Source organism: Canis lupus, chromosome 6, assembly GCF_011100685.1.
Source record: "Canis lupus familiaris isolate Mischka breed German Shepherd chromosome 6, alternate assembly UU_Cfam_GSD_1.0, whole genome shotgun sequence".
NCBI lineage: Eukaryota > Metazoa > Chordata > Mammalia > Carnivora > Canidae > Canis > Canis lupus.
In genome coordinates this window covers 39,371,935-39,396,387 of record NC_049227.1, presented here as the reverse complement: position 1 = coordinate 39,396,387, position 24,453 = coordinate 39,371,935, and the positions used below count along the sequence as shown (strand labels likewise).

At 63.8% G+C, this 24,453-nt stretch overlaps 3 protein-coding genes across 3 annotated transcripts; 2 read left to right on the top strand and 1 right to left on the bottom strand.

Annotated features, from left to right (window-relative positions):
- The first annotated feature begins 143 nt into the window (after positions 1-143).
- On the top strand, positions 144-2,473 carry GFER (growth factor, augmenter of liver regeneration). Its single transcript, XM_038540764.1, has 3 exons — positions 144-413; positions 565-761; positions 1,659-2,473. Exons 1-3 carry the CDS (start codon positions 159-161, stop codon positions 1,819-1,821), a joined length of 615 nt encoding a protein of 204 aa, XP_038396692.1. The 5' UTR covers positions 144-158; the 3' UTR covers positions 1,822-2,473.
- A 2,523-nt stretch (positions 2,474-4,996) lies between these two features.
- On the top strand, positions 4,997-9,423 carry SYNGR3 (synaptogyrin 3). Its single transcript, XM_038540763.1, has 4 exons — positions 4,997-5,191; positions 7,299-7,536; positions 7,758-7,900; positions 7,975-9,423. Exons 1-4 carry the CDS (start codon positions 5,093-5,095, stop codon positions 8,182-8,184), a joined length of 690 nt encoding a protein of 229 aa, XP_038396691.1. The 5' UTR covers positions 4,997-5,092; the 3' UTR covers positions 8,185-9,423.
- Positions 9,424-11,587: 2,164 nt separating this feature from the next.
- Positions 11,588-22,485, bottom strand: ZNF598 (zinc finger protein 598, E3 ubiquitin ligase). Its single transcript, XM_038538937.1, is given in 13 exon segments — positions 11,588-12,542; positions 12,634-12,784; positions 12,897-13,047; positions 13,463-13,919; positions 13,921-14,239; positions 14,346-14,430; positions 14,594-14,793; positions 15,394-15,511; positions 15,873-16,090; positions 16,188-16,399; positions 16,606-16,735; positions 17,296-17,408; positions 22,261-22,485. Coding segments are annotated over 13 exon segments (2,733 nt in total). The 3' UTR covers positions 11,588-12,188.
- Between the last annotated feature and the right edge of the window lie 1,968 nt (positions 22,486-24,453).

Here is a 24,453-nt window from a genome sequence, read left to right as displayed (position 1 = left end):
GCCCCGCTCCCAGCTCCAGCCCGGCCTCCGCGCCTGCGCCTGCGCCCTTGCCCGGCTCCTGTGGCCGCGCCCTGGCGGCGGCGCGCGCGCTGGCCTGGAGGCCGACTTGGAGGCCCCTCTGGAGGCCCAGCTGGCCCGGCAGGCCTTGCGCGGGCAACATGGCGGCGCCCGGCGAGCGGAGCCGCTCCGGCGGCGGGAGCCTTTTCTCCTTCCTGCCCGGCGGCGCGCGCTCGGAGGTGATGGACGACCTGGTGACGGACGCGCGCGGCCGGGGCGCGGGGCGGAGAGATGCGTCCGCCGCAGCCTCGGCCCCCGCGCCGACCCCCGAGCCCCAGGTCGCCGAGGACCCTTCCCGGAGGCGGCCCTGCCGGGCCTGCGTGGACTTCAAGACGTGGATGCGGACGCAGCAGAAGGTCAGATGCCCCTGGGGAGCCCGGCCTGCAGCCTTTCAGCCGTTCGCGCGCGGGGTCGCGCCCGGGCGGGGCGGGGCGCGGCGGGGGAGCCGCGTGGGCGTCGGGCCCCGGACACGACCTGCCCTGACCCTTGGTCGGCCTCCGCCCGCAGCGGGACGGCAAGTTCAGGGAGGATTGTCCTGAGGATCGCGAGGAACTGGGCCGCCACAGCTGGGCTGTCCTGCACACCCTGGCCGCCTACTACCCCGATCTGCCCACCCCAGAACAGCAGCGAGACATGACCCAGTTCATACATTTATTTTCCAAGTTTTACCCGTGCGAGGAGTGTGCTGAAGACATCCGGAAGAGGTGAGTGTGTCTACCTTGCCTGTCGGCGGCGGAGCTGTCCCACCTGGAGCCTGGGGCCCCTGCTGATGTCATAAAGGGGCAGCGGTGGCCGCGGCTTGCCCAGAGCAGGGGCCAGCTAAGCCGTCTCCTTTCCCCTCAGAGGCCCAGCTGCCTGGGGCTGCTGCTGAGGGCTGCTGCTGGGCACTGCTGCTGTCGCAGCCAGAAGGCTCCTGGTGGGGCTTCACGTACAGAGGTCCCTGCTTGGAACTCCTAGGGGCACGGGCAGGTGGATGAGTCCACTTTGCCTGACTTCTATAGCAGGACTGCTGCATGTAAGGCTTGAGAACCCACTGCTTTTGCTCCCAGCAGCCACCTTTCCTTCACTGGGGAGCGCAAGAGCTGTTATTTGGCACCCACAGGTGTTTCTGGCCTGGATGCGGGGCCTGGGGCAGCCCTTGCCATTTGAACCTGGGCAGTTAGAACAGGTCTCTTGCTAGGCTGAGGCCCAAGGGCCCCAGGTGCTAGCAACAGGTCTGGTTTCCAGTTATGCCTTTGTGCTGGCGCCACCCCTTTCACACACTGCCCGGGGCCAGGGATGCTGGGGTGAGGCTTCCTGATTGTTACGAGGTTGTAAAGTTGCATGAGGTTGTAAAGTTGCATGACGAGTGCCTTAATGTCTTGGGTTTACTGAGCTCCATAGATAAGGGGTTGAGCAGGCCTAGGAGTGGGCCAGTGGTGGACAGAGCAGGATCAGGCCTGTTCCGGGCATGCCTACCTCTCAGAGCATGAGAGGGCTCATGGGTGTAGCTGGCAGCAATACCCAAGCTCTCCTCCCTGGATCCAGCAGGCAAGGAACTGATGGGGTAGGGGCAGTGGGGCCACTGCCTGTCCCCATCGTCACATGCTTCCCTCACACAGGATATGCAGGAACCAGCCGGACACGCGCACTCGGGCCTGCTTGACCCAGTGGCTGTGCCGCCTGCACAATGAAGTGAACCGCAAACTAGGCAAGCCGGACTTCGACTGCTCACAAGTGGACGAGCGCTGGCGCGATGGCTGGAAGGATGGCTCCTGTGACTAGATAGTGGCCGGCAGAGCTGTGGAACAGCAGTCCGGGCCTGCGGGCAGCCTGGCCAGAGGGGGATGGGGCACTCATTAAAGTGCATCAGAGCCAGAGCCTGTTGTGTCTCAGTTGGATCGTCCCCAGAGACTGCTCATGGGGCCCTTTCCTCTTAGGTTTGTAGTCAGAGCAGAGGTGCCTGCTGCAGACACCTCGACGGCCCTTCCTCAGCCAAGGCCCCGTGCGGCTGTAGGTGAACGAGAGGGAGCAGCCCAGGCTGTGCCTTACGTTTGGGATGTGGTGTCCTGCTCACCCCACACCCTGGTGCCCGCTTCCCTACACAGGAATGTGACAGGCCTGCTAGGGCTCCCTGTCCTGCTCCTTGAGGTAGACCATTGTCTCCCAGCCATGACCGTGTAGCAAGGGCCGGCTGCAGTGACTGTAACTCTACAGGCTGTGTGCTGTTTGCAGTTCAGAAAAGAGGTCTGGGGGTTGAGCTCTCCTCCCTGCTCAATGTCTACAAGGAAAGCACAGGCAGGCTGCTTCTCTGACAGTCCACCAACGCTGCTGCCCGCCTCCCATCCAGCACATACCTGTACCAGGCCTGTCAAGAGGCTTTGTGGAACCAATCTCAGAGCTTGAAACCAAAATAAAATAATGGAGGAGTGGCCAAGGGCGTGGCTTCGGTGTGTTTTGTGTCAAACTTGCCGTGGTGGACAGGGCTTGCCCTTGCTGCTCCAGGCAATGGCTTCCATTTGTCCCAAGTTCTGCTCCATAGGAGGAGGGCAAGGTCCCAAGTGCAGAGGCAACCTGGGAAGTCCCAGGAACAGCAAGGAAGCCGAGTGCTGGAGCTAAGGAGGGTCAGGGGTGAGTGGGAGGTCAGATGGTACATAGTCTTCAAGTGCCCCACAAGGACTTTGTTTTAATACCTACCTTCTGTGGCAGGAAAGTCGTGGAGGATTTGGAGTAATGGCAAGGAATGGCAAGATGACTTCCGGGAGGGACGCCTGGGGGGCTCAGTGGTTGAGCGCCTCCCTTTGGTCCAGGGCGTGATCCCAGGGTCCTGGGATCAAGTCCCGCATCGGGCTCCTTTCAGGGAGCCTGCTTCTCCCTCTGCCTGTGTCTCTGCCTCTCTCTGTGTGTCTCTCGTGAATAAATACAATCTTAAAAAAAAAAAAAAAATGACTTCTGGCAGGTTCCTCTGGCTCCTGAGCTAGGATGAGGCAGGAATGGGGGAGAGCAGGCACCCTGTGGCAGCTGAGTGGGGAGTTTGCCCCAGGGTGGGTCAGAGCAGAGCTGCCAAGAGAAAGGAGCCAGAGTTGACCGTGGGATTCAGGCCCTAGTGGCAGGAGGATGCTCTCCGTCCCCTGGAGAACGCTGTAGGTGGAGCGGGCATAGGGCTGACCTGCCTCCAGCTTTTGGGCCTTCCCAGATCTGCTCAGCCACACCTGTTCCCAGGCTGGGCTCCCAGCCAGAATGGCCTAGCAACTGTACGTATGCCCCATCGACGGTTCCTTGGCACCTTCACCCAACTGGTGCCGCATCGGTTCTGACTTCAGCAGGGCCTCCCCAGGGAGGACAGTGATGCAGAGATTGGAGGCAGGGAGCAGCCAGCAGAGAATTGTTCCTCTCCACCCTCTCTTGATGGACTGTGCCCAACATGTGGCCTTCTTCTGGTCTCTCCCAAGTCACCTGCTAGTGGGAGAATCAGCCAGCTTCTCTAGGGAAGCCGTGGTTGGCCCAGGAACACCGCCTGGATATGCTTTCCCTCCTGCCCTCCCTCACTTCCCTCTTTCCCTTAACTCTGGCTTCCTGGATGTTTCACCCCCGCCCCCCCCAATCCAGGCTAAATCAAGCGGGACCGTAGTCTGAGATGAGGTTTTGGCTCAAGCTGTCAGCACGCAGACCAAGGGCGTGCGCCAAGAGGAAGGAGAAAAGCCCCAGGATCATGCCCTGGGGCCTCCAAAGTTTAGAGGTTACAGGAGCTCACAGGTTGGACCAGAAGAGAGAACCCCAAAAGGGTAGTGAGAAAGGGCCAGTGACATAGGGACGTGAAGAGAGGGTGACCTCCAGAAGCATTTCCAGGAGTGTGGGAGCGTCAGAATTACCCCTGGGACTAAAGGGGCAGTGGATGCTGCTGAGGACAGGCTGGAGCTATTCCAACAGACGAGGGTGACAGCCTGGATGCAGTGTCCTGGCCTCGGGAGTGGAACCTCTGGCCACACCTGCCCTGAGACAGGTTCATGGGGTGGACCAGGCGTCACCTTCCGTCCCAGCTCTTCACTCCCCAGTGTGATGGAAGAACTCGGCCAGCTGCCTATTCGTGGAATGAAGACCCGGTAATAACAATCCCTACCTTCCACGGGGGGTGGTGAAGTGCCTGGCACTGCAAACTCCCAACAATTGCAAAGTTTTCTGTCAATGCCCTGGACAGAAACAGCAGTCATCCGGGACCCTGCCAGGCTGGCCAGGAAGGAGCACGAGGGAGGGACCCTGTCTAACTTGGGCTGGGGGATCTGCAGAACAGACCCAGTGGGGCCCCAGCTTGGCCAAACGCCACATCATCTCCCCAGCTTCTTCCCACCCCTGGCCCCAAAGCAAACGGGCCGGAAACAAGTCCGCTGGGGAGACCCCGGAGTGTGAAGGCTGAGTGAGCGCCCTTGGAATGACCGAGAGTAAGCGGCAGAGATGTCCCTACCCCCCCATGCTGGCCTGCGGGCTCTGGCCTCCGGGACAAGGGCCTGGGGGGCGGGGGGGGGGGCAGAGGCCTTCCCCGCCCTGTCAGGGAGGCTAGAACCCTCTTCAGGAGAGGCCGGCGGCACGGAGGGGGGTCACAGGGAAGGGTCCAGTACCCGCTCTCCGGTCCGAGGGAGTCGGGTTCCCGTCCCCCGAGGGTGGCGGTGCGGCTCCGTCACCCGTTCGCTCCGCGGAGAGCCCGGCGCAGAGGGGCGGGGCGGGCGGTCGGGGTCCCGGGGCTGCAGCGGGGCCGAGCGCAGGGGCCCGGGAGGGGCGGTGCAGGCGGGGCGCGACGGGGCCGCGGGCTCAGCCCGGCTCCAGCAGGTGGGGGGGCAGGGGCGGGGGGCGGGCCCTGCGCCGCGCGGACCAGTGGGCGGGGGGCACCGGCTCGGCCCCGCCCCGCGCGCCCCCGCCGCGGTCGGCGCGCGCTCTCGGGCGGCAGCGGCGGCGGCGGCGGCGGCAGCGGCGGCTCCGGCAGCACCCGGCGGCCTCGGGCGGGGCCGGACGGACAGACAGACAGAGGGCGCGGGGGGCGCGCGTCCCTCCTGGTCTGGCCATGGAGGGAGCCTCGTTCGGCGCGGGCCGCGCGGGGGCCGCCCTGGACCCCGTGAGCTTCGCGCGGCGGCCCCAGACCCTGCTGCGGGTCGCCTCCTGGGTGAGTGGCCCCGGCCCCCGCCGCGCCCCCCTCGTCCCCGCCGCCCCTCGCCCCTCGCCCCCCCTCGCCCCTCGCCCCCATCCTCGCCCCCATCCTGGTCCCCGCCGGCCCCTCCCCCGCCGGCCGCAGGTTGGGGTGACGTCACCGGGCAGGGCGCGCCCACCTGCGGAGGTGGGGGCCGACGGCGCCCGCCGGGACCTTGAGAGGTCACCGGCCGCCGCCCCCGCCTCCAGTCCCCCGAGGTCTGACGCAGCCCCCTGCCTCTGCGCTCGCTCCGTCTTTCCTGTTCTCACGACCTGGAAGCGGACACAGGGGCGGGGACGCGAGTGGGCTCGAGCTCTGCGCCGCAGCACGCGGAGGGGCCGTGGGAGCCGAGGGGAGCGGGCGGCGCTTACACCGTCTTCTCCCGCACACACGTCCTCCAGGCTCCTTCCAAGGGAGCTGGCCCTTTCCCAGGCCTTCCAGTTGCAGTTGTGTGTGTTTGGGGGTTGGGGGTGCTCTGGGATCCCCCGGGCGGGGCAGCAAGAAGGGGCTCTGCACTGGGAGGGCTGCCTGGGGGAGGTGCGGGAGGGCCAGATTTGGGGACAGCCCAGACGACTGGGGCATCCCTAGGCCAGATGGCCAGCTCCTCCTTCCCCCCTCTCCAGGCAGGAGAGGAGGTGGGTGACGGAGTCTGGGTTTTATTTAGCCAGTGGCACCTGGTGTCCGCGGGACCTACGCCCTGGTCTTCAGGAGAGAGATGCCCAGGGTGGCGCGATTAGGAAGTAGGAACCCTGTGTTCTGGTGCCAGCTCCGCTCCGACCTGTGGACCACTCTGGGCGGACATGTCCATGCCCTGCACCTGGGCTTCCCTCTGACACCATCTCAAGGAGCTGGAGAGGGAGAGGAGAGAAATGAAGTTGAAACTGGAGGTCTTTTTTTAGAAACACGGGGCTGCCCAGAGTTGAAGGAGCAGCATCTGGTTTAAAATGATTGTGGTCCAGAAGCGCCTGGTTGGCTCAGTCTTTCGAGCACGGGACTCAGGGTCATGAGTTCAAGCCCCACATTGGGCACGGAGCCTACTTTAAATAAATAAATAAAGTGTAAAATGACTGTGTTGCACCATTTACCTGCCTTCCACCCATTGTGGTAAGGGGATGCTGAAGTTGACTGAACCCCGGAGGTCAACAGTATCACCTTTCTTTTTTTTTAATTAATTAATTAATTTATTAGAGAGGGAGAAAGAGAGCAGGGAGGGCAGAGGGAGAGTGAAAATTTTGAGCAGACTCCCTGCTGAGCTGAGCACGGAGCCCTACTCTGGGCTTGATCCCATGACCCACAGGATGACGACCTGATAGAAATCATGAGTCAGGCCCTCAACTGACTGAGCCACCCAGGTGCCCCAACAGTATCACCCTCTGAGCCCAAACACTTATGGTGCGACACTCAGTCACTTGGGCTGTTATCCCTTGGGTGCTGGGTGGGCATTATTTTCCTGGCCCCAACACTGCATGCACTGTACTCGGCATGTTAGGAAGCAGGGCCCCACAGCTCCCAGGTGCTAGGGGTGGGTTCGGTGCCGGGCCTGGGAGACAGCTGTGCCACTGCGCTGGCTCTGCTCCCCCTGTGCTCTGGCCCCCTCTTCTCCGCCCCTCCTCCCACAGCGCCACCCGCTGGAGCCTAGAATCACTGGTCCAGGTGAAGCCTCGTGTTCCTACTTTTGGAGGCCCCCGCCCCCCCCCCCCCCCCCGCACAGGACCAGTGACCCAGTTTGAATGTCAACCCCGTCTTTTATCAGCCAAATGACTTCGCTAATTGGGGCCCCACCTCCCCATCATAAAGGGGATCACAGTGAGCCCTTGTGGTTTGTGGGGAGGATTCTACGAGGAATGCGGGTAAAGAAGAGGTTTTAAGCATAGTGCTGGGCATAGTAGATACTCCATAGGACATGCGGTCCATAATTTTTAAATGCGCGGGGGACTGAGGGAGGGGTGCCCGAAGCCCCCGACCACAGATGGGCCCCGCGCGGCCGGGAACGTGGAGACCGGCTGGAGGGCATGAGCACCGCGGTGGGTGACAGCGGGAAGGAGACCCCCGCGGGGCCCTGAGCGCCGCCCGCCGCCCGCAGGTGTTCTCCATCGCCGTCTTTGGGCCCATCGTCAACGAGGGCTACGTGAACACCGACAGCGGGCCCGAGCTGCGCTGCGTCTTCAACGGGAACGCGGGCGCCTGCCGCTTCGGCGTCGCGCTCGGCCTCGGGGCTTTCCTTGCCTGCGCCGCCTTCCTCCTGCTCGACGTGCGCTTCCAGCAGATCAGCAGCGTCCGCGACCGCCGCCGCGCGGTGCTGCTGGACCTGGGCTTCTCAGGTGGGCGGGGCGGGGCTTGCCGTGCGAGTGGAGGCGTGACCGGCGGTGGGCGGGCTTTCCGGGCTCCGCGGGGGCAGCGCTTTGCCGAGCGAGGGGGGCGGGGCGGGGCGGGGCTTGCTGCGCGTGTGGAGGCGTGGCCGGCGGCGGGCGGGGCTTGCGCGGGGCCGTGGTCCGGGGCGGGGCCTCGGCGCGGGCTCCCCTGACCCGCCGCCTGCCCGCAGGGCTCTGGTCCTTCCTGTGGTTCGTGGGCTTCTGCTTCCTCACCAACCAGTGGCAGCGCACGGCGCCCGGGCCCAGCACGCTGCAGGCGGGAGACGCGGCGCGGGCCGCCATCGCCTTCAGCTTCTTCTCCATCCTCAGCTGGGTGAGTGCGGCCGCGGGGCCGGGCCGGGGCGGGGTGGGCGGGGTCGGTTCTGGCTGACCCGGGCTCCCCCTCAGGTGGCGCTCACTGTGAAGGCCCTACAGCGGTTCCGCCTGGGCACGGACATGTCGCTCTTTGCCACGGAGCAGCTGGGCACCGGGGCGGGTCAAGCCTACCCCGGCTACCCGGTGGGCAGCGGCGTGGAGGGGACGGAGACCTACCAGAGCCCTCCCTTCACCGAGACTCTGGACACCAGCCCCAAGGGGTACCAGGTGCCTGCCTACTAGTGGCCGGCAGGCCCCCACCAGGGTTCCACGGCTGCCACCAAGCCAGGGTCCAGGGTTTCCCGGGACCCCCCTCAGGTCCTCCTGGCCTAGCGCCAGGGACAGAGAGGGTGGCCACTGAGGGCTGTCTGGGGCCAAGAGAAGGTAGCCCCCAGGGTGCCTAGGGTGCCCCCCACCCCACGTTCCCCCTGTCCCTTTAGTCGCTGACCCCAGGCCTTAGGTCGGGATGTGCAACCCTGGACATGTGTCCTCCAGCCTAGTGGATCAGCCTGGGAGGGGGCCATTTCCCTGGTGAGCCAGCTAGCCTGTGGCTCACCTGTCCACCCTGGGGTTAGGGGTCTCGCTGCCCTCCATAGCTAGGGCGGGGGCTGGCCCTGGGAGCACGGGCACTGTTCCCACCCCATGTCCCCCGGGGCCGTGACTGTCCCTGCTCGTGTTGTGGCGGTTCACCCCGTGGGGCTGTGTGCACACTGTCCGGAGCCTCCAAGCGTTTGCTGTCACAGGCTCACTAGAGTAGCCTGGTCCCGTTGATGTTGTGATTGTGGTCAGGTCTTCGGGCTTCACCTCATAGTTCCCTGCAAGCAGCCCCGCTGTCCGTAGCCTCTGCTCCTGTCCCGACTTGTCTAGGCCCAGGAGCCTGCCCGGGTGTGGGCACTTTTGGCTAGGAAGGCACAACATGGCTGCATACAGGCCTGGGCACCGGCCCTCTCCCACCCCAGCAAGAAGGTCTTGTCCAAGGGAGGCTTAGGACACCTGGGGGCCTGGCAAAACAGGCCCCTCACAAGGAAGGAGGCCTGAGGTTGCACATGCCCACCATGCCCTGGACTGGCCCATCTGTGCAATCCCTTTTTCCCTTGGCTTCCTGGACCAGCCCCTCAGCACCCTGCCCTGCACTCTGTTTTAAGGCGCAGCCTGAGGTTGGGGTCCCTCTGTATAGCTGACTACTCATGCATTGCTCGAAGCTGGCTTTTCACATTCTGTCAATACCAAATGCGGTTGCCACCTTCCATTCTCGCAGACAGGCGCCTCCCTGTGGAGTTGCAGTTGGGTGACAACCCTGTACATTGTAGCATAGACCAATTCTGTGTGAGTATTTAAGTGAACATGTTTACAATTTTTGTATATATGGATCTTTCTCTCCCTCTTCTGAAAGAGCAATCAGTGATTGTGTATCTTCAGTGTCCCATGTTTCAACTGCAACTTCTTTACAATAAAAGACTGTTAGTGAGTTTACCTGGCACAGACACTGCTTGCAGAGTCGTTTCTACTCCTGCCCCCGTGGGTGCCCAGAACCCAGGAAGGGGCAGCAGGTGGAGGCTGGGCTGATGCCTTTCTTCTGAGGGTCCCTGAGGCCCCCACCACACATCCCCCTGCTGTGCTGCTGGACAGCTCAGAGTGGACTCTCTGAAATGCTGGGGGAGACGCCCGTCTCTCCTGTTGAGAACAGCAGGAGGATTATTTCCTGTTGCGGCACATGTCTCGGCTCCTTCCTCAGTCCACCGGTTGAGCTTCATCCCACATTCTTCAAGGATAGTTTTATTGGGAACATAAATGTGAAGTCCTATTGCTTACAGCGTTGAAAGGATTCCAGCATGCTCCTTTAGGATCCTGTACTATTGACCATTACTGTTTGTATTTCTCCATAGGCTATCTGCTTTTTCTCTTTGGTAAAATGTATTAAGGTTTTTTTTTTTTTTTCCTGAGTTGTGTTCTGTCGAGATGTGGCTTTTCAAAGAATTATCTTAGTTAGTGTTTTTTTTCTTTTTTGGAACAACCGTTTGAGATTTTATTTATTCATGAGAGACAGAGAGAGAGGCAAAACACAGGTAGACAGAGAAGCAGGCTCCTGCAGGGAGCCCAATGTGGGACTCAATTCCAGACCCCGGGATAACACTCTAAACCAAAGGCAGGTGCTCAACCACTGAGCCACCCAGATGTTCCCGAACAACCATTTTTAAGTAATCTCCACATTCAATGTGGGGCTTGAATTCACAACCCAGTCTGTGATCAAGAGGCACACCCTCCTCCAACACGGCGCACCGGGTGCCCAGTGTGTGTTCAGTTTTCTTTCTCCATTGCGCGGAAACGCAGTCATTTCTCCCCACATCACCACCTTCTGTTCTGGGACCCCAGCATGTGCTCCGTGCAGCTTCCAGAGCCGCATTCCTCAACCAGCTAACTCAGCCTCTGGAGATTTCCCCAGCTTCGTCTTGCTTGCTTCTGAACCCAGCTACTGGGTTGTTTTTGTTTTGATCAGTTATTTGCTCATTTCTAAGATTTCTAACTAGTTAATAACATCCTGGCTGAGGGCAAGTGGCCTGAGAAGCGTCCCTGGGGCTGGAATGCTGGCTTTGCCACATCCAGGCAGGGCTGTCTTGGGGAAATGTTCCAACTTGTGTGTGCCCCAGGCCCCTCTTCTGTAGTTCCAGTCACAGGGGTGGACAGAGGAGCCGGGCCGGCACACGGGCAGCCCCGAGCGGGGCTGGCACACAGCAGGCACCGCTTCAGTGCTGCCTTGTGCGACTGTGGTCCTTGCTTCGTTAAGAAGAGCTCGTTTTCAATGTGGTCAAGGACATACCCCATTCTCCCGATTAGTCTTCTGTGGGGCTGGCTGTCCTCGGGTCTGCAAAGGCAGAGGGACAGCTGCAGGGGCCACTGGTGACCCAGGGAAGGCAAGTGGCTCTACACGGCCCAGTGGAGGGTGAGGAGGGTGAAGGCTCTTGTGTGCGGTTGGGCCGAGCCCGGCCATCACCCACCATCACCCACAAGCACCGCCGCGGTCCCAGGCACAGGCAGGCAGCGCCACGTACCCCTGGCCCCTCATCATCGTGGGTCCCCCTTCCTCACGTGCAAAGACATGTTTCTTCTCATGTAAGGACATTTTCTTTGCCTTATTTGGATGTGGCTAGAACTGTGTCTAGAACTGTTTTTTACGGTTTATGTGTGTTTAGGGCAGAAAGCAGCGATTTCTCTGGTCCCCTTTCAGAATACGGAGTCCAAATAATTAAGCGCCCATTATTTCCTGCAGAATTTCACATGCTCGTTCCACTGCTTCTGAAGTGCTCTTACCTGTGAGAGCTCTTTACTAGTCTGTGGGTGCAAACCTTGAGTCTGGGGGCTCCCACGTCCTGGAAGGAGGCTTTTACTGGGGATACGAGCACAGGGCAGACATGGCTGTGTCTATTCCTGGAAGGCCCGGGCAGCACCAGATCTCCAGGACCGGGCCCCGGGCCCAGACTGGCTGCCGCTTCCTGAGGGCAGAGCCCAGCTGCCCAGCTCTGCGCACACCTCGTCCCCCACCCCCGCTGGCCCTGGCTGCCCACCAGAGCCGGAGCGTCTTCACAGCGCCGAGTCCTCTGGGCTACAGGGCAACCTGGGAGGGCAGAGAGGCTCAGAACACCAGCTCTGTGCATTATTGCAAAATAAATTTATTTGAAGATACACGGTCTTATAAAAGGTCAGAGGCAATTTGAGATCGCAGATTCAGTTTGTCTCATAAAAAGATTCAACTTCAAGTAGCACAATTTTGTGTCTGCTTTTAATCCTGAACGTTCTTGAATCACGAAAACAGCCAACTGTTTACACAACACCCTCAACATCTGACGCCAGCACTGGTGGGCCTGCAGCTTCTGGCTCGGGGGCCGCGGTGCTGCTGCCTTGGCTCCGGGCCTGGAGAGGGCCGCTGTCGCCACCGGCTCTGACGGGCACGGACAGGTTCCACATCCCGGCCCTTCCCTCCCCTCGCACCTTCCAAAAGCATGAGAATACAAACCAAGCCCAGCCCACCACTGAGGCAGAGGTCTTCGCCCCGTTCCCAGGAGGAAAGCGGATGCACTCCTATGTGGCGGTGCGCCGACAGGACAGGGTGGGCCCTCCTGGCGACCCCCGGTGGGCGGGCTGGCTGAGGGGCCTCGACAGGCGGCCTCACCTGGCTGCGTGGCAGCCCGGAAGGAGGAAGGAAGAAGGAGGCTCGTGGGTGTGGCAGCTCCTGCCCATGCTGGCAGCAGCTACGTGAGGATCCTGGCAATGGCTTGCAGGGAGGGGAAGTCGTTGTCCTGGGCGGCGTGCAGGGCCTGGTGGCTGCTGACGTCGCCGTGTGCAAGCACCTGCTGGCAGGTGGGGCACACACAGCAGTCCAGGCCCGCCCCCCGGGGGCCAGCCTGCCATGCGCTCTTCTTGCTCTTCTTGGCCTTGGTGCCCGGAGGCCTCTCCTGGCCTCGGAAGTGCGTGTGTGCGGAGAGCAGCTCCTGCTGCTTGGCCGTGTCAGGCAGAAGCACCAGCAGCTCGTTGAAAATCTTCTGGAAGTTCTCCCCAAGCAGGTCGCGGCAGCTCTTGTAGTACTGGGCTGCAGAGATCATGCCCTGCCACCCAGAGCCAAAGCCAGTCATGCCCAGGCCAGGCCCGAGCCCCCACGGTGGCCACGCCGGCCCCCCATACCCCTGCTTGGCTGACCTGTCGGAACTCCCCCGAGTGGCTCTTGAACTGGCCAAAGCGGGCCTCATCACTCTGCAGGAAGTCCTTGATGGACTGGATGAGCTGCAGGTTCCTCTCCCGGAAGTTCTCGGGCACCAGGTAGGCCTGTGGCGCAGGTGTCAGCCTGGGCCTGGGGGTCGGGAGATGGGGAGGAAGTGAAGGCTTACGGCTTTGGGGTGGCCCCAGGTGAGGGCACTCCCTGGCCTCCAGGGCACGGGGCTGGGCGGCCCACCCACACTTACGCCTTCGTGGTGGTGGCAGTGCTGGGGACACAGGCCGGGTGGGGGCTAGGCAGGAGGCCCGAAAAGCCAGGGGGTGGCTTGCTGACTGGAGGCACCAGGCCAGGGGGAGGCGGGGGTGGAGTGCCCTTCAGGAGCACCACAGCGTTGAAGCCTGCAGGCGTGAGTCTTGTTGGCTGAGCAGGGCCGGCCCTCTGGCTCCCACCTCCAGCCTACTGCTCCCCAGCCCCCCAGGCCAGGCTTCGTCCATAAGCCACACCTCCGCCGCACCTCGGCCCAGGGCCTCAGGAGGCCAGAAGCCAGCATGTGCTCCCTGACAGCAATCCTGGCCTAGGGTGACTCACTCCCCCGCCTCCAGAAGGCACTGGGATTGCCCCATTTCACAGGGGGCCAAGAGACATGGAGGGTCAGTGGGCAGCTCCTAGCAGTGCCACCAGGCTTCCAAGGCAGCTGATCCACCATGCAGTGGCCCTCTCGCTGCCTGCTGGCCGGGGACTGCCCCCCAGCACAGCCCAAGGGAGCGCCCCCTCCCAGATGCCCAGGAGCAGGCCAGAGCCAGACACACGTACCTGGGGGAGGGGGCATCCTGGGGGGGCAGGGCACCCCGAGGGCTGGGAAGTCCTCCTGGGCTGGGGGGCAGGGGAGAGGCCCCAGGGGCCGCGGGAGCCCAGGAGGCTCCTTGGGCGTGCTGCGAGCTGGCGCCGGCCCTTCCGTGTGTCCATTGACGATGAGGGCAACGGGCCCCTCGGCTCTGCCGGTGGTCGTGGCGGGGGCCTGCTCAGCCCCCAGAGGCCCGTCTCTGTCGGGGAGCGGCAGGGGCGGTGACGTGGCCCCTGGCTTCTCTGAGCCCACCTTTTTCTTCTTGCCGACCTTGGTGACGGTCTGGGTAGAGGCCAGTGCCAGCAGGGAGGACACGGCGACCGTGGTGGGGACGCTCCGCAGCTCCTGGGCCGTGAGGCCACTGCGGCCGTCCTCCTCCTCCTCCTCGGAGGGCACCGGCCCGCCCTTCCTGCCGCCCTTGGCCCCCCTTGCCAGCCTTCCTGGGGGGCTGGGTGCTCCCGCCAGCAGCCTGGGCCCCCGCACTGGGATGCGCCACCTTCTTGTTGCCGCTGCTGTTCCAGGCAGAGATGAGGCTGGTGGGGGCAGTGCTGGGCTTGGAGGCGGACACCAGGGCGGGGAAGTCATCCTCCTGGAAGGCGCTCCTGCCCCTGGCAGGGACCGGGTAGGCCAGTGCGAGCCCTGAGGGGCCCAGGGCTGCCGCAGCGGAGCTCGACGAGGAGGAGGTGGAGGCGCAGAGGCTTGGGAAGTCTTCATCCTTGAGCTTCGAAGAGGGCGCTGGGAGGGTGCTAAGCCCAGGAGGGGAGTGGCGTCAGTGCCTGTGGGCCCTAGCCTGCCCCACACCCACCCTCTGGAGGAGCCCTCCACCCTCACCCCAGTTCCGCACGAGTGTACCTTGGAAGGGTGGCCCCCGTGGCCGGGCTGGTCGTGGGGAGGCCCTCTTGGCTCACGGGATCGTTCGGTGAGGCTTCCTTGAGGCCTACAAGACGCAAAAGGACCTGCGTCAGGGCCGAGCCGTGTCCAGCAGGTTGGAGTAGCCCGCCCAGGGTGAGCCCAGGACTATGGGCCTGTCCGTGCAGGCAGCATGCTGGCTGGGAGCTGGCCGCTCACCTCCCAGGTGCCCGCCGGCAGAGCCAGCTCACCTGGACCTTCGCCCTGAGTCCGGGCTGGGCGCCGGGGGCCTCGGAGCTCCTCGAGCCCCCGCAACCCTGCCTCCTCCTTCTTGGGCCTGCCGCCCTCCTCCCGGTCCTCACTCTTGCGTGTCTCCTGCTGTGGCTGCTGCTGCTGCTGCGCGGCCACTGAGGCCCGGATGGCAGCTGCCACTTCCCGGTCCTCTTCTTCCCTGGGAGGGGGAGGCCTTCAGGCTGGGCAGGGCCTGGGACGACGGTGGTGTGCCAAGCGAGGAACTGGGGAGGGGCCTCCCCCACCTGCCCCAGGCCTGGGCCCCTGGAGCTGTCCTGGGGCCTTATAGCCAGGGCCAGCTCGCCCTCGCTGGCAGGAGAGCGGCCACAGTAGGACTCCCGAGCCAGCCGGACTCAGGCTGGGGGCTCCCAGGCAGCACGTGGGCCCAGTGCTCGGTGGGCCGGGGGCCGCCATCTCACCAGTTACTGGGGATGGCACCTGGCCTGAGCACGTGCTTGCAGCACGAGTGTTTCATGGCACAACCACACTGAACCCCCAGTGACACAGGCCCCTCTCCCCATCCCCGCCTGCAGGGTCCTGCTGTCCTGGCTCGAAGTAGAGAGAAAAGGAGGGAACATGGGCTCACTCAGGACAATACACGGGCCCTGCCGCCTGGGACCCAGACACCAGAAAGCCAGGGACACCAGACACCAGAAAGCCAAAGTCCCCTGGTCCCCGTGTGTGGTCCCAACCCAGCTGCCAGCTGCCGCCACCGCCTCAGGGTGGTGCCAGAATGTCAGCGGCACGCAAATCCTCCCACCTCTTGTACCTCCAGCTTCCGCGCCGGCTCTGCTGGGCTCCACGACCGCTGGCCCGGCCTGAACGGCCCTGGCGGTTGTACCTGTCCACCTCCTCATAGTCCTCGCCCCCAATGACCCCTGTGGCCGGCACACAGCCCGTCACAAGCCAGACCGAGGCCAGTGCTCCAGCTCGCAGAGCCGACCTCCCCACCCCCAGGGCACGACCCCCACACAGCAGGCACGCACCCATCCTCCCAGCCCAGGGGCCCCCACACTGCACCCCCGGATGGCAGGGGGCACAGAGATCCCTGGGCTCGCAGCCTGCTCAGACGCTCAGGGCGCCGAGGGGCCGGGAGATGCAGGCTCCACAAGCTCAACACGCGACGGGTCAGACGGGGACCCGGGTGTGAGTCTGCAGACCGCGGGGTGGGGACGGGGGCGGGGCGGGGGGCTGGAGCCCGGGGGCCCGCTCGCCAGAAGGGAGGCCCTGCTGGCTCACCCTCGCTCCGGCGTGAGTGCCGCGGGGCGTAGCTGAACTGCAGGTCGATCTGGCGGTTCTGGCGGGCCTCGGCGCGGCTCCGGCTGTGGCAGGCCGTCCTGTGGGCCTTGAGGTCAATCTCGGTGCGGAAGGCGTGGGTGAACTGCTCCGAGCTGCAGCGGCCCTCCTCGCACAGGAAATGCTTCTCCCGGAAGTGCTCGCGCAGGTAGGCGTAGTCGCTGGTGGGGCAGAGGTGTCAACAGGAGCCCGCGGGGCCCTGCCACCCCGGCCTGTGGCCCTGCCCAGCCTGCTCTGGCACCCGGGGCCCGCGCCCACCTGTAGTAGTCCTGGGCCCCATCCGAGTCACAAAAGTGGCAGAAGTAGTGATCGCGGCGCAGGTGTTTGAGCAGCTCGTCATTGTCCAGGTAGCGCTCGTCACAGAACTTGCAGAGTGGGTGCCCACGGTGTGACGTGTCGTCGGGGTCCCCCTGCATGCGGTGCCGCGCCAGGTCCTTGCGCGAGTACCATTTGCGCTCGTACGTGAATATCTGTAGGGAAAAGGGTGCTGGGCACGGGCGAGCCCCTTCCCGCGGCCCCACGACAACAGGGCTGCCTCAGTCTCCCCCCGCCCCCAGCCCCCGCACACACACCAGGAGCACCTCTCTGCCTGGCCCGTGTGAGACAAGAGAGCTGGCGGGGGACACACGAACACCCAGGGGCCCAGGTCCTGTGCCCAGCTCTCCCCAGGGCACACCTTGAGATGTTTGAGGCACAGCTTGCAGCAGAAGAGCTCGTGCTGCTTCCGCATGTGCTGCTCCAGGTCCCCAAAGAGGCCGAACGGCGGCAGCTCAGGGCACTGTGGGCACTCATGCTGAAGCAGCTGCCTAGAGAGACACCGAGGCCCCCCGACCCCGCAGGTACTCAGTGTTGCCGCCCAGAGCGAGCCCTGGCACCTCCTGCCACCCCTGCATGCGCCCCTGCACGCGCCCCAGGAGCAGGAGCCAGGTGGACGGGCGCTCCAACCACGGAACCAGGGCCGCTCCCGGACAGGACCCAAATCCCACAAGGCTGCAGGATGCACACAACGGGGCCCAACCGGGGGCCACCCCCTCACCTGGAGGAGGAGGATCATGCCCAGGACAACAGTACCCTCGACAGGGCTTCCTCACCACGGGTAAGAGCCCAACTCCCAGGAACTCGTGTGCACCTCACAGGGCCCAGAGAGCAGGCTCTGTGCCCACACCCGAGTGCTTTCCCTGAACTCCCCCGCTGCCCGATCTCTGCTGCCACCCCAGGAGAGGTGCTATGAGCATCTCTGTTCCAGGAGGAGACCGAGGACGGGCCCTGACCTGGGGCTGCCCCCTTACCCACCCGGGGCTGGGCCCATCCCCAGCGGAGCGCTGCCCACAGGCCCTCGGGAGCCCGGGCTGAGGATCCCTCTCACCTGTATAAGGCAAAAACTTTTCCATCAGCAAAGTAGATGTCATACTTCTTCTCATGCTGCAGCTGGTGGAGCGGGATTGTGGCAAAGGCAGGAAGCTTCTTCCCAAAGACCACCTGGAACCAAAGCGAGATGGGGCTCGTGAGCAGGGCTGTGTACGCCCGGTGAGAAGGCCGAGGTGGGCCCCCCGTGGGCAGCGCCCTCCGCCAGCCTGGGCTGCTTGCGCTCCTCTCCTCACCTGCAGCACAGCCGCCTGGGGTCAAGGGTGGGGGGGTGGACACGACACAACACCCAGCCTCGCCACCAGGGGGCGGCAGGCTCCCCACTCATCCACAGCCCTACCAGAGGAATGGAGGTCACCGCCGGGGGCAGTGACCCCCAGGGCAGTGACCCCTGGGCCGGTAGCGACAGGGACCACATGGTCTGGCAAACCAGGGCTTAATCACATGGGTGCTGACACAGGGTGGCTCTCACGAGGCGGAGGGAGAGATGCGGTCCAAGAAGCAGCAATGGAAACAATGCCACCCGGACAAGCCATGTGACGATGCGTCGTCAAGCCTAGCCACCCCGTCCACTCGTGATGCCACAGGAGAGGGGGTGCCCCCACAGGACTTGGTCACAGACCCTGGCCGCCTCCTGCCTGTTAACCAGCTGTCAGGGGTGCCGACACCTGTGCAGCCTGTTTCCTAGGGGTCTCGGGCACATCCAGGTACAGCCCGCCACGCTACCCCTGTGCACAGGACCCTCTCACAGGCTCAGGTCTCCCCTCTGCGCCAGCAAGGGCACTGCTCCCTCCAGGGCCCCCTCCCCTCTGCCCCCCCCCCCCCCCATTCTCTGTCTCCTCCACTCCACTACTGTCCCACCCAGTCTGCACCTCAGCTCAGAGTCCTCATCTTGGGAAGGGTCATGTCAAGGTCATCCCTGCTCTGTTTAGGCTCAGCTAGGCTCGGCCAGGGAGAATGTCTGGGATCAGAATGGCCATGAACTTGGGAAAGTACAGGCCGGCTGGGGAGAACGGGTGGACACCCTGCCCCCCAGCAGCAGGATGGTTAAGACTGGTTCCCTGGACGTCTGGGCAAGAAGCTGGGGAGTCAGTGTCCACTTCTGATGACACAGTGGGGAAGAGCTAGCTGACCCCCAACCCCCCCACAGGAGCCCAAGGGAGGCAGCATGGTCCAGCCACACCCATCCTGGGGGATGGAGGAGGATGAGCAGTGCCCCAGCACGCCTTTCATCCCGTCATCATGTCCGGGCAGAGTGAACGTGGCCATCTGCCCTCGCCCTGGGCGGACTTTGGGTGGGTGCCTCACTGCAGCCGCGCTCCCGTGGTTTCCCTCCCCTGGGTTTGGTCCCCAGGCCCTGGGACCTCTCACTGGCCTCTCCTCCCAGGGCCTGCCCTCCCACTGCCCACAAGGGTGCCTTTCCAGTCCCCACCCCAGGTCCTACTGCTTCTTGGGGGTGGGGGGAGCAGCGAGAGGGCCAGGTCCGCAGGCGCAGCGCCACTCTGGCTGCTGGTGCAGGTGCTGCTGGCCGACCACAGATCACCCGGTCTGTTGTGGAACCGAAGCTGGGACTCAGGGCCCTGGGTGTGCTGAGGCCACACAGGCAGCAGATTTAGGAGCCCCAGTGCCCACCCACGAGGTGGCTAGACAAGCAGCCTGCAAGGGAACCCCCAGCCAAAGAGCATCCAAGTCCAGGCGACTCAGCTAAGGAGCAACTTCCTTCCCCAGAGGAAACTCGTGCGAGATGCCACTGTTACCACTGTCTCTGTGGCTCCAGCGCCTTCCTCTGAGAGGTCTGCTCTGATCCACCTTGTGGGGGTGTCACCGTGGGCACCCTCTCTGTGGACCGGGGTGGGGTGCACTTCTCGGGATGGACCACCAGGCTGCTTGCGTAGCAGTCTGATGGGGCGGCCAGTGCTAGGCACACCTGAGCCAAGCCAGAAGACAGGGACACTGGGTTGGCTCAGAAAGGGATGGGAACCACAGCAAGAGATTGAGGAAAGGAAATGCACAGAGGTTCAAGGCTGAGTTTGCCTGAGAAAGAGGGCGGGAAGGCTTGGAGCTGGCAGGCGGGAGTGAGGAAATGCTAACAGCCCCTCCTAGACAGGCTGTAAGACCAGGACTGGGCCTCAAGGCCTGCACCTGTGTCCAGCCCAGCATTGATCAGACAAGAGGATGGCAGTGCCACTTGGTGTGGCCAGCATCCCTGCCTCCGGCAGAGGGTGAGGTGAATGGCGAAACCGAGTAGCTGGACAAGGACCAGGACACGGTGGCTCAACCAGGGATCCAAACAGCAGAGCCCGAGACCCACCCACCCTGGTGACCACGCTGATGAGAGAGGGTCATGGATCCGAGGACAGAAGTACAGGCCAGGCCTAGACACTTGAGGATGGGCCATCCTGGGAAGCCCCTGGGTAGACCAGGGAGTGGATGTCCAAAGGGGTAAGGGGGATCCCTGGGTGGCGCAGCGGTTTAGTGCCGGCCTTTGGCCCAGGGCACGATCCTGGAGACCCAGGATCGAATCCCACGTCGGGCTCCCGGTGCATGGAGCCTGCTTCTCCCTCTGTCTATGTCTCTGCCTCTCTCTCTTTCCCTCACTGTGTGCCTATCATAAATAAATAAAATAAAAATTAAAAAAAAAAAAGGGGGTAAAGGCACCTCTCGGTGGGCCCCAGGTTGGCTGGGCCAGTCCTGAAGAGAGGGAGAAGGAGATGGGATGACAGCCCTGCTCGGACCCCCACAGGGGTGGGTGTGTGATCCGGGGCTTTGTTACTGGCTGCTCCCAGTACACAGTGGGCGCTCGCTAAGTGAGTGGAAGAGGGGATGGGCGGTGCCAGCAGTGACCACTGGCGAGAGTGAGCCGGCGGTGAGGGAGGGCAGTGAGGGCCCCGCCTAGGAAGCACAGGCCCCAGGGGAGCCCGGATGGACCAGGCCGGTGGGGAGGCGCCCTGACACCAGCAAAGCAAGAATGGTCAGCGGTCCCACCCCCTGACCTGCCATCAGCCTCCCCTCCCACATCTTGCCTGTGAAGTGGAAGGGAGGCCAGACTAGCTCGGACACAGCAGCCCGGGCACACCTCTGTGACACAGATGGGCATCAAGGCAGGGTAGAGAGCAAGACTGGAATCTTCCGTCAGAAGAAAACAGACCGTGGGCAAGGTGAGACCAGGAAAGACAGTGGGTGGGGGGCCTGACATTGATCTTGCCTGGGAGCCAGCCTGGCCTCCACGCCGAGCACCTGCTGGGCAATCTAGCTCCATCTGGCTCCATGCCTGACCAGCAGCTGCAGGGCTGCTCTGCGTCTGCTCTTTGCAATGAACGCCTGCCTCACAGCGGGCACAAGCAGCCCTGAGTCGAGGCGTAGGCCTGTTCCACGCAGCATCTTGGCATGCTTTCCTTGTGGTTTTTACAAAGACTTGGTCCCATAAGAGAGAACAGGGCAGAGGCAGGGTTCAGGGGCTGGCGGTAGTTGTGGGGTTCCCTAACGGGCACAGGACACTCAGTAGACAATGCAGAACTCAGCAAAGGAACACGGAGAGCTAGGGTGGAGCTGCAAGTTCAAGAGTGGGAGGGAAGCAAGATGAATAGAGAGGCTCATCATCTCTCAAAGTTCCCAGGACACCCTCCCGCTGCCCAGGAATTCAGGCCAGGCCCAAGAGGATGCCAGAATCGGCCAAAGGCACCCAGTGCCAAAGCACACCCCAGCGGGAGCCTGCTGACAGCTCATGTCAACACCCCCTTGCCACAGAGCCCTGGGAGGGTGTGGGACCCACGGGGAATAAGAGAGGCCAGACGCTGGCTGTAATCGCCACGCATAGGTGTCTGCTCACCTCCCGAGTGAGACTTGCAGCCCCGGCCTTCCTGGAAGAGAACTACAGGTGCACTGGGAAACCTGGCTCTTCGAGTTAGCTCATGCCATCCAGGACGGGCCGGCATGGCAGCCTCTGGCAAAGCTGGGAGGTGCTCACTCAGCCACAGGCCCAAGGTTTCCCGGACGACTGCACCCCAGATCTCTCCCAGGTCTGTCTCTGGCCACCCTGTTAGGCTGACCGTGTCTCCAACTGTCTTTTCCTGATAAAGCAGAGTAGGTGTCCAAGGAGAGCTCGTGGAATCAGAGCGTCACCCTAGCTCCCCTACCACGAATGCCTACCCAAAACAAGAACAAAAAGAAAGAGATGAAACAAAGAAAAAAAAAAGAAAAAGAAAAAGAAAAACACAAGTAAAGAGACCTTGTTCCCAAGAATGCCATTCCTGCGTCACTTCTAGGAAGAAGAAAGCTTCCCTGGCAGATGTCAGCAGCCCAAGCTTTCCACGAACAACCAGAGGAATCTCCCAACGCTGGAAGAACGCATCTCAAATCAAACCTGGGGTCTGCGGCCCGGTGCTCGGAGCCAGCGGGTGGCATTACGGGGAGGGGAGGGGGGGGACAGCTCCGGGGCCCTCCGACCCCCTCCAGGGCTTCCGAGTCCGGGCAGGGTCGGCAACACCCCCAGCCCCTCTTGCAATCGGCAGGGAGGGGGAGAACTTCACAGCAGCACTTTTATCCCGATTCTCAAGAATCCTAAGGAAACCTCGAGGGTCCCGCCTCCCCCTCGGTGGGCAGGTCTGGGCGCCGTGGGCCGCACGAGGTGGAAGCTCCAGCGTCAGGAGGGCCCGGCGGCGACACCCGCGGGGCCCGGGCACCCAGCTGGGCCCTCCGCCTGCAGGGCGGCCGCCCCGGGCTCCGGCCCACGTCCCCCCCGCCGGGGCCCCAGAAGGCAAAGCCCCCAGACGGGCAGGTCCGGTTCCCGCTACGCCCAAGCCCATTCCCGGCCCGGCGGGAACCGTCCCCGTGCAGAGCGCTCCCTCCGCGAGCCGGCGGCCCGGCCCCGCGGGCCCCGCCGGACACAGGAAGGCAAAGTCTCCTTCCGGCCGCGCCCCGCGCCCGCCCCGGCGCCCGAACGCGCGGCCCCGCCGGCCCGGCGCACCTGGCGCAGCTCCTCGCGGCACACGGCGCAGTAGCGCTGCTCGCACAGCACCCGCATCTTGGTGGAGCAGCGGCAGCACACCGGGTGGTCGCAGCGGCCCAGCGCCGTGGCCTCCAGGTCCCCGCAGCACAGCACGCAGCTCCCGCCGCCCCGCTCCGGCGCCGCCGCCGCCTCCAGGGCCGCGCGCCGCCCCTCGCCGCCCGCCGCCGCCGCCGCCGCCGCCATGGTCAGGGCTGCGGGCCCCTCCGGCCGGCGCGGCGCGGCCTGGCTCCCGGCGGGCCCGCCCCTTCCGGCTACGTCAGCGCCCCGCCCAGCAACGGCCCCGCCCGGCGGAAGCGCGCGTCGCCACTTCCGGCCCGGAGAGGCGCGGGCTCGGGGCGCGCGGGTGGGACCTCGGGGCTGGGGGGGCGCGGGCTGGGGGCGCGGGCGGGGCTGCGGGGTGCGCGGGCGGTACCTCGGGGCTGGGGGAGCGCGAGGGCTGGGGTCGCTGGCGGGACCTCGGGGCTGGGGGCGCGCGGGCGGGACCTCGGGGTTGGGGGGGCGCGAGGGCTGGGGGGCGCGGGCGGGACCTCGGGGCTGGGGGGGCGCGAGGGCTGGGGGGCGCGGGCGGGACCTTGGCGCTGGGGGGGCGCGAGGGCTGGGGGGCGCGGGCGGGACCTCGGGGCTGGGGGGGCGAGGGCTGGGGGTGCCGAGGACTTGGGGGACGCGGGCGGGACCTCCGGGCAGGGGGGGCGTGGGCTGGGGGCGCGCGGGCGGGACCTTGGGGCTGGGTGGGGGCGCCGGGCTGGGGGCTGTGTGTGACCTGGTGACGCGCGGGCTGCGGTGGGGGGGCGAGAGCTGCGGGGCGGCGGGAGCTGCGGGGGGGCGCGGGCTGGGGGGCCGAGGACTGCGGGCGCGGCTGGGACCTGGCGGCGAGGGGAGCGCCGGGCTGAGGGCGCTAGGGTTGGGGACGCTGGCGGGACTGCGGGCGCGGGTGGGCCCCCCGGCGGGGAGCTGCGACGAGGAGGCGGTCCGGCGGGGGCGCGGGCGGGGTGCTCGGAGCGTGGCTCGGCTCCCCTCTGCTCGGCGTGGCTCAGTGTAAGTATGCTCCTGCACGGTGGAGGTGCTATTCCGCGTTGGTCTGAAATGCAGATTTAAGCTGGCGTTCTGCTAAATACAGCTTGCTTAATTGCTAAATATAGCCGCCATGCGGGGAGCCCACCATTCTCTCCAGCCCAGACACAAGCTTGATCACCAGGCGCACCCCTTGCGCCCCAGCCTCCCCAAATAAGAACTTCTGCAAATCCTTATCAGAAAAGACTGTTTTGGTGACATCCATCTCTGAGCTGGGGACTATCTTCCTGACTTTGATAGAAAAATCATGCAGGGAACGTGTCCTCTTCCCTGGGCACACCCAGCTGGGCTCTGGGGGCTTGGCGCTGGGAAGCATAAGGCAGGTTTGTGGAGTGGATGTTGGTGAATACTAGGCTCCGGGCCCCTGCAGCTGTTGGAGGGCTTCCTCCCTTCCTTGGGGACCAGGCACACGCCAGACCTCCCTTCTGCCATCAAAGGAGGCAAGTCCAATCTTAAGCCTTCTAGAAAAAAATCTGTGTTGTTGGGGAGTGACCCTGGACTTTAGAATCAGACAGAATTGGGGGATCCCTGGGTGGCGCAGCGGTTTAGCGCCTGCCTTTGGCCCAGGGCGCGATCCTGGAGACCCGGGATCGAATCCCACGTCGGGCTCCCGGTGCATGGAGCCTGCTTCTCCCGCTGCCTGTGTCTCTGCCTCTCTCTCTCTCTCTCTCTGTGACTATCATAAATAAATAAAAATTAAAAAAAAAAAAAAAAGAATCAGAATTGGGCTTGAAGCCCCAGTTCAGCCACTCACTGCTGGGGAACTTTGGTTGGCTCACTGGCCCTTGGCTTACTCAATTGCAAAACGGGAATTGTCACACCAAGTAAATCTGGTGGACTGGCCACGTTCATATGCCCTCTTGGTGTCACAGAACCCCACTAAGTAACAGCAAGGGAGTAAAAGATGGCCTGTCCACAAGGGCAAGGAGAACAGGAAGGGAGGAAGCAGCTAGTGAAAGAGGATAGACAGGAAGATGAGTCACTTGTTTTACAAAGTATCCTTAAGACCTTGGGGGGGTGGGGGCGGGGAGCTGATGAGAAGCTTCCCTGAGGATGAACTGAGGCAGGGAACTGAACTCC

Coding starts and splice junctions, on each gene's coding strand:
- SYNGR3 (XM_038540763.1), top strand. CDS start 5,093: ATGGAGGGAGCCTCGTTCGGCGCGGGCCGCGCGGGGGCCGCCCTGGAC. Junction 5,192..7,298: donor TGCTGCGGGTCGCCTCCTGG/GTGAGTGGCCCC, acceptor CGCCGCCCGCAG/GTGTTCTCCATCGCCGTCTT. Junction 7,537..7,757: donor GCTGGACCTGGGCTTCTCAG/GTGGGCGGGGCG, acceptor GCCTGCCCGCAG/GGCTCTGGTCCTTCCTGTGG.
- GFER (XM_038540764.1), top strand. CDS start 159: ATGGCGGCGCCCGGCGAGCGGAGCCGCTCCGGCGGCGGGAGCCTTTTC. Junction 414..564: donor GGATGCGGACGCAGCAGAAG/GTCAGATGCCCC, acceptor CTCCGCCCGCAG/CGGGACGGCAAGTTCAGGGA. Junction 762..1,658: donor GCTGAAGACATCCGGAAGAG/GTGAGTGTGTCT, acceptor TCCCTCACACAG/GATATGCAGGAACCAGCCGG.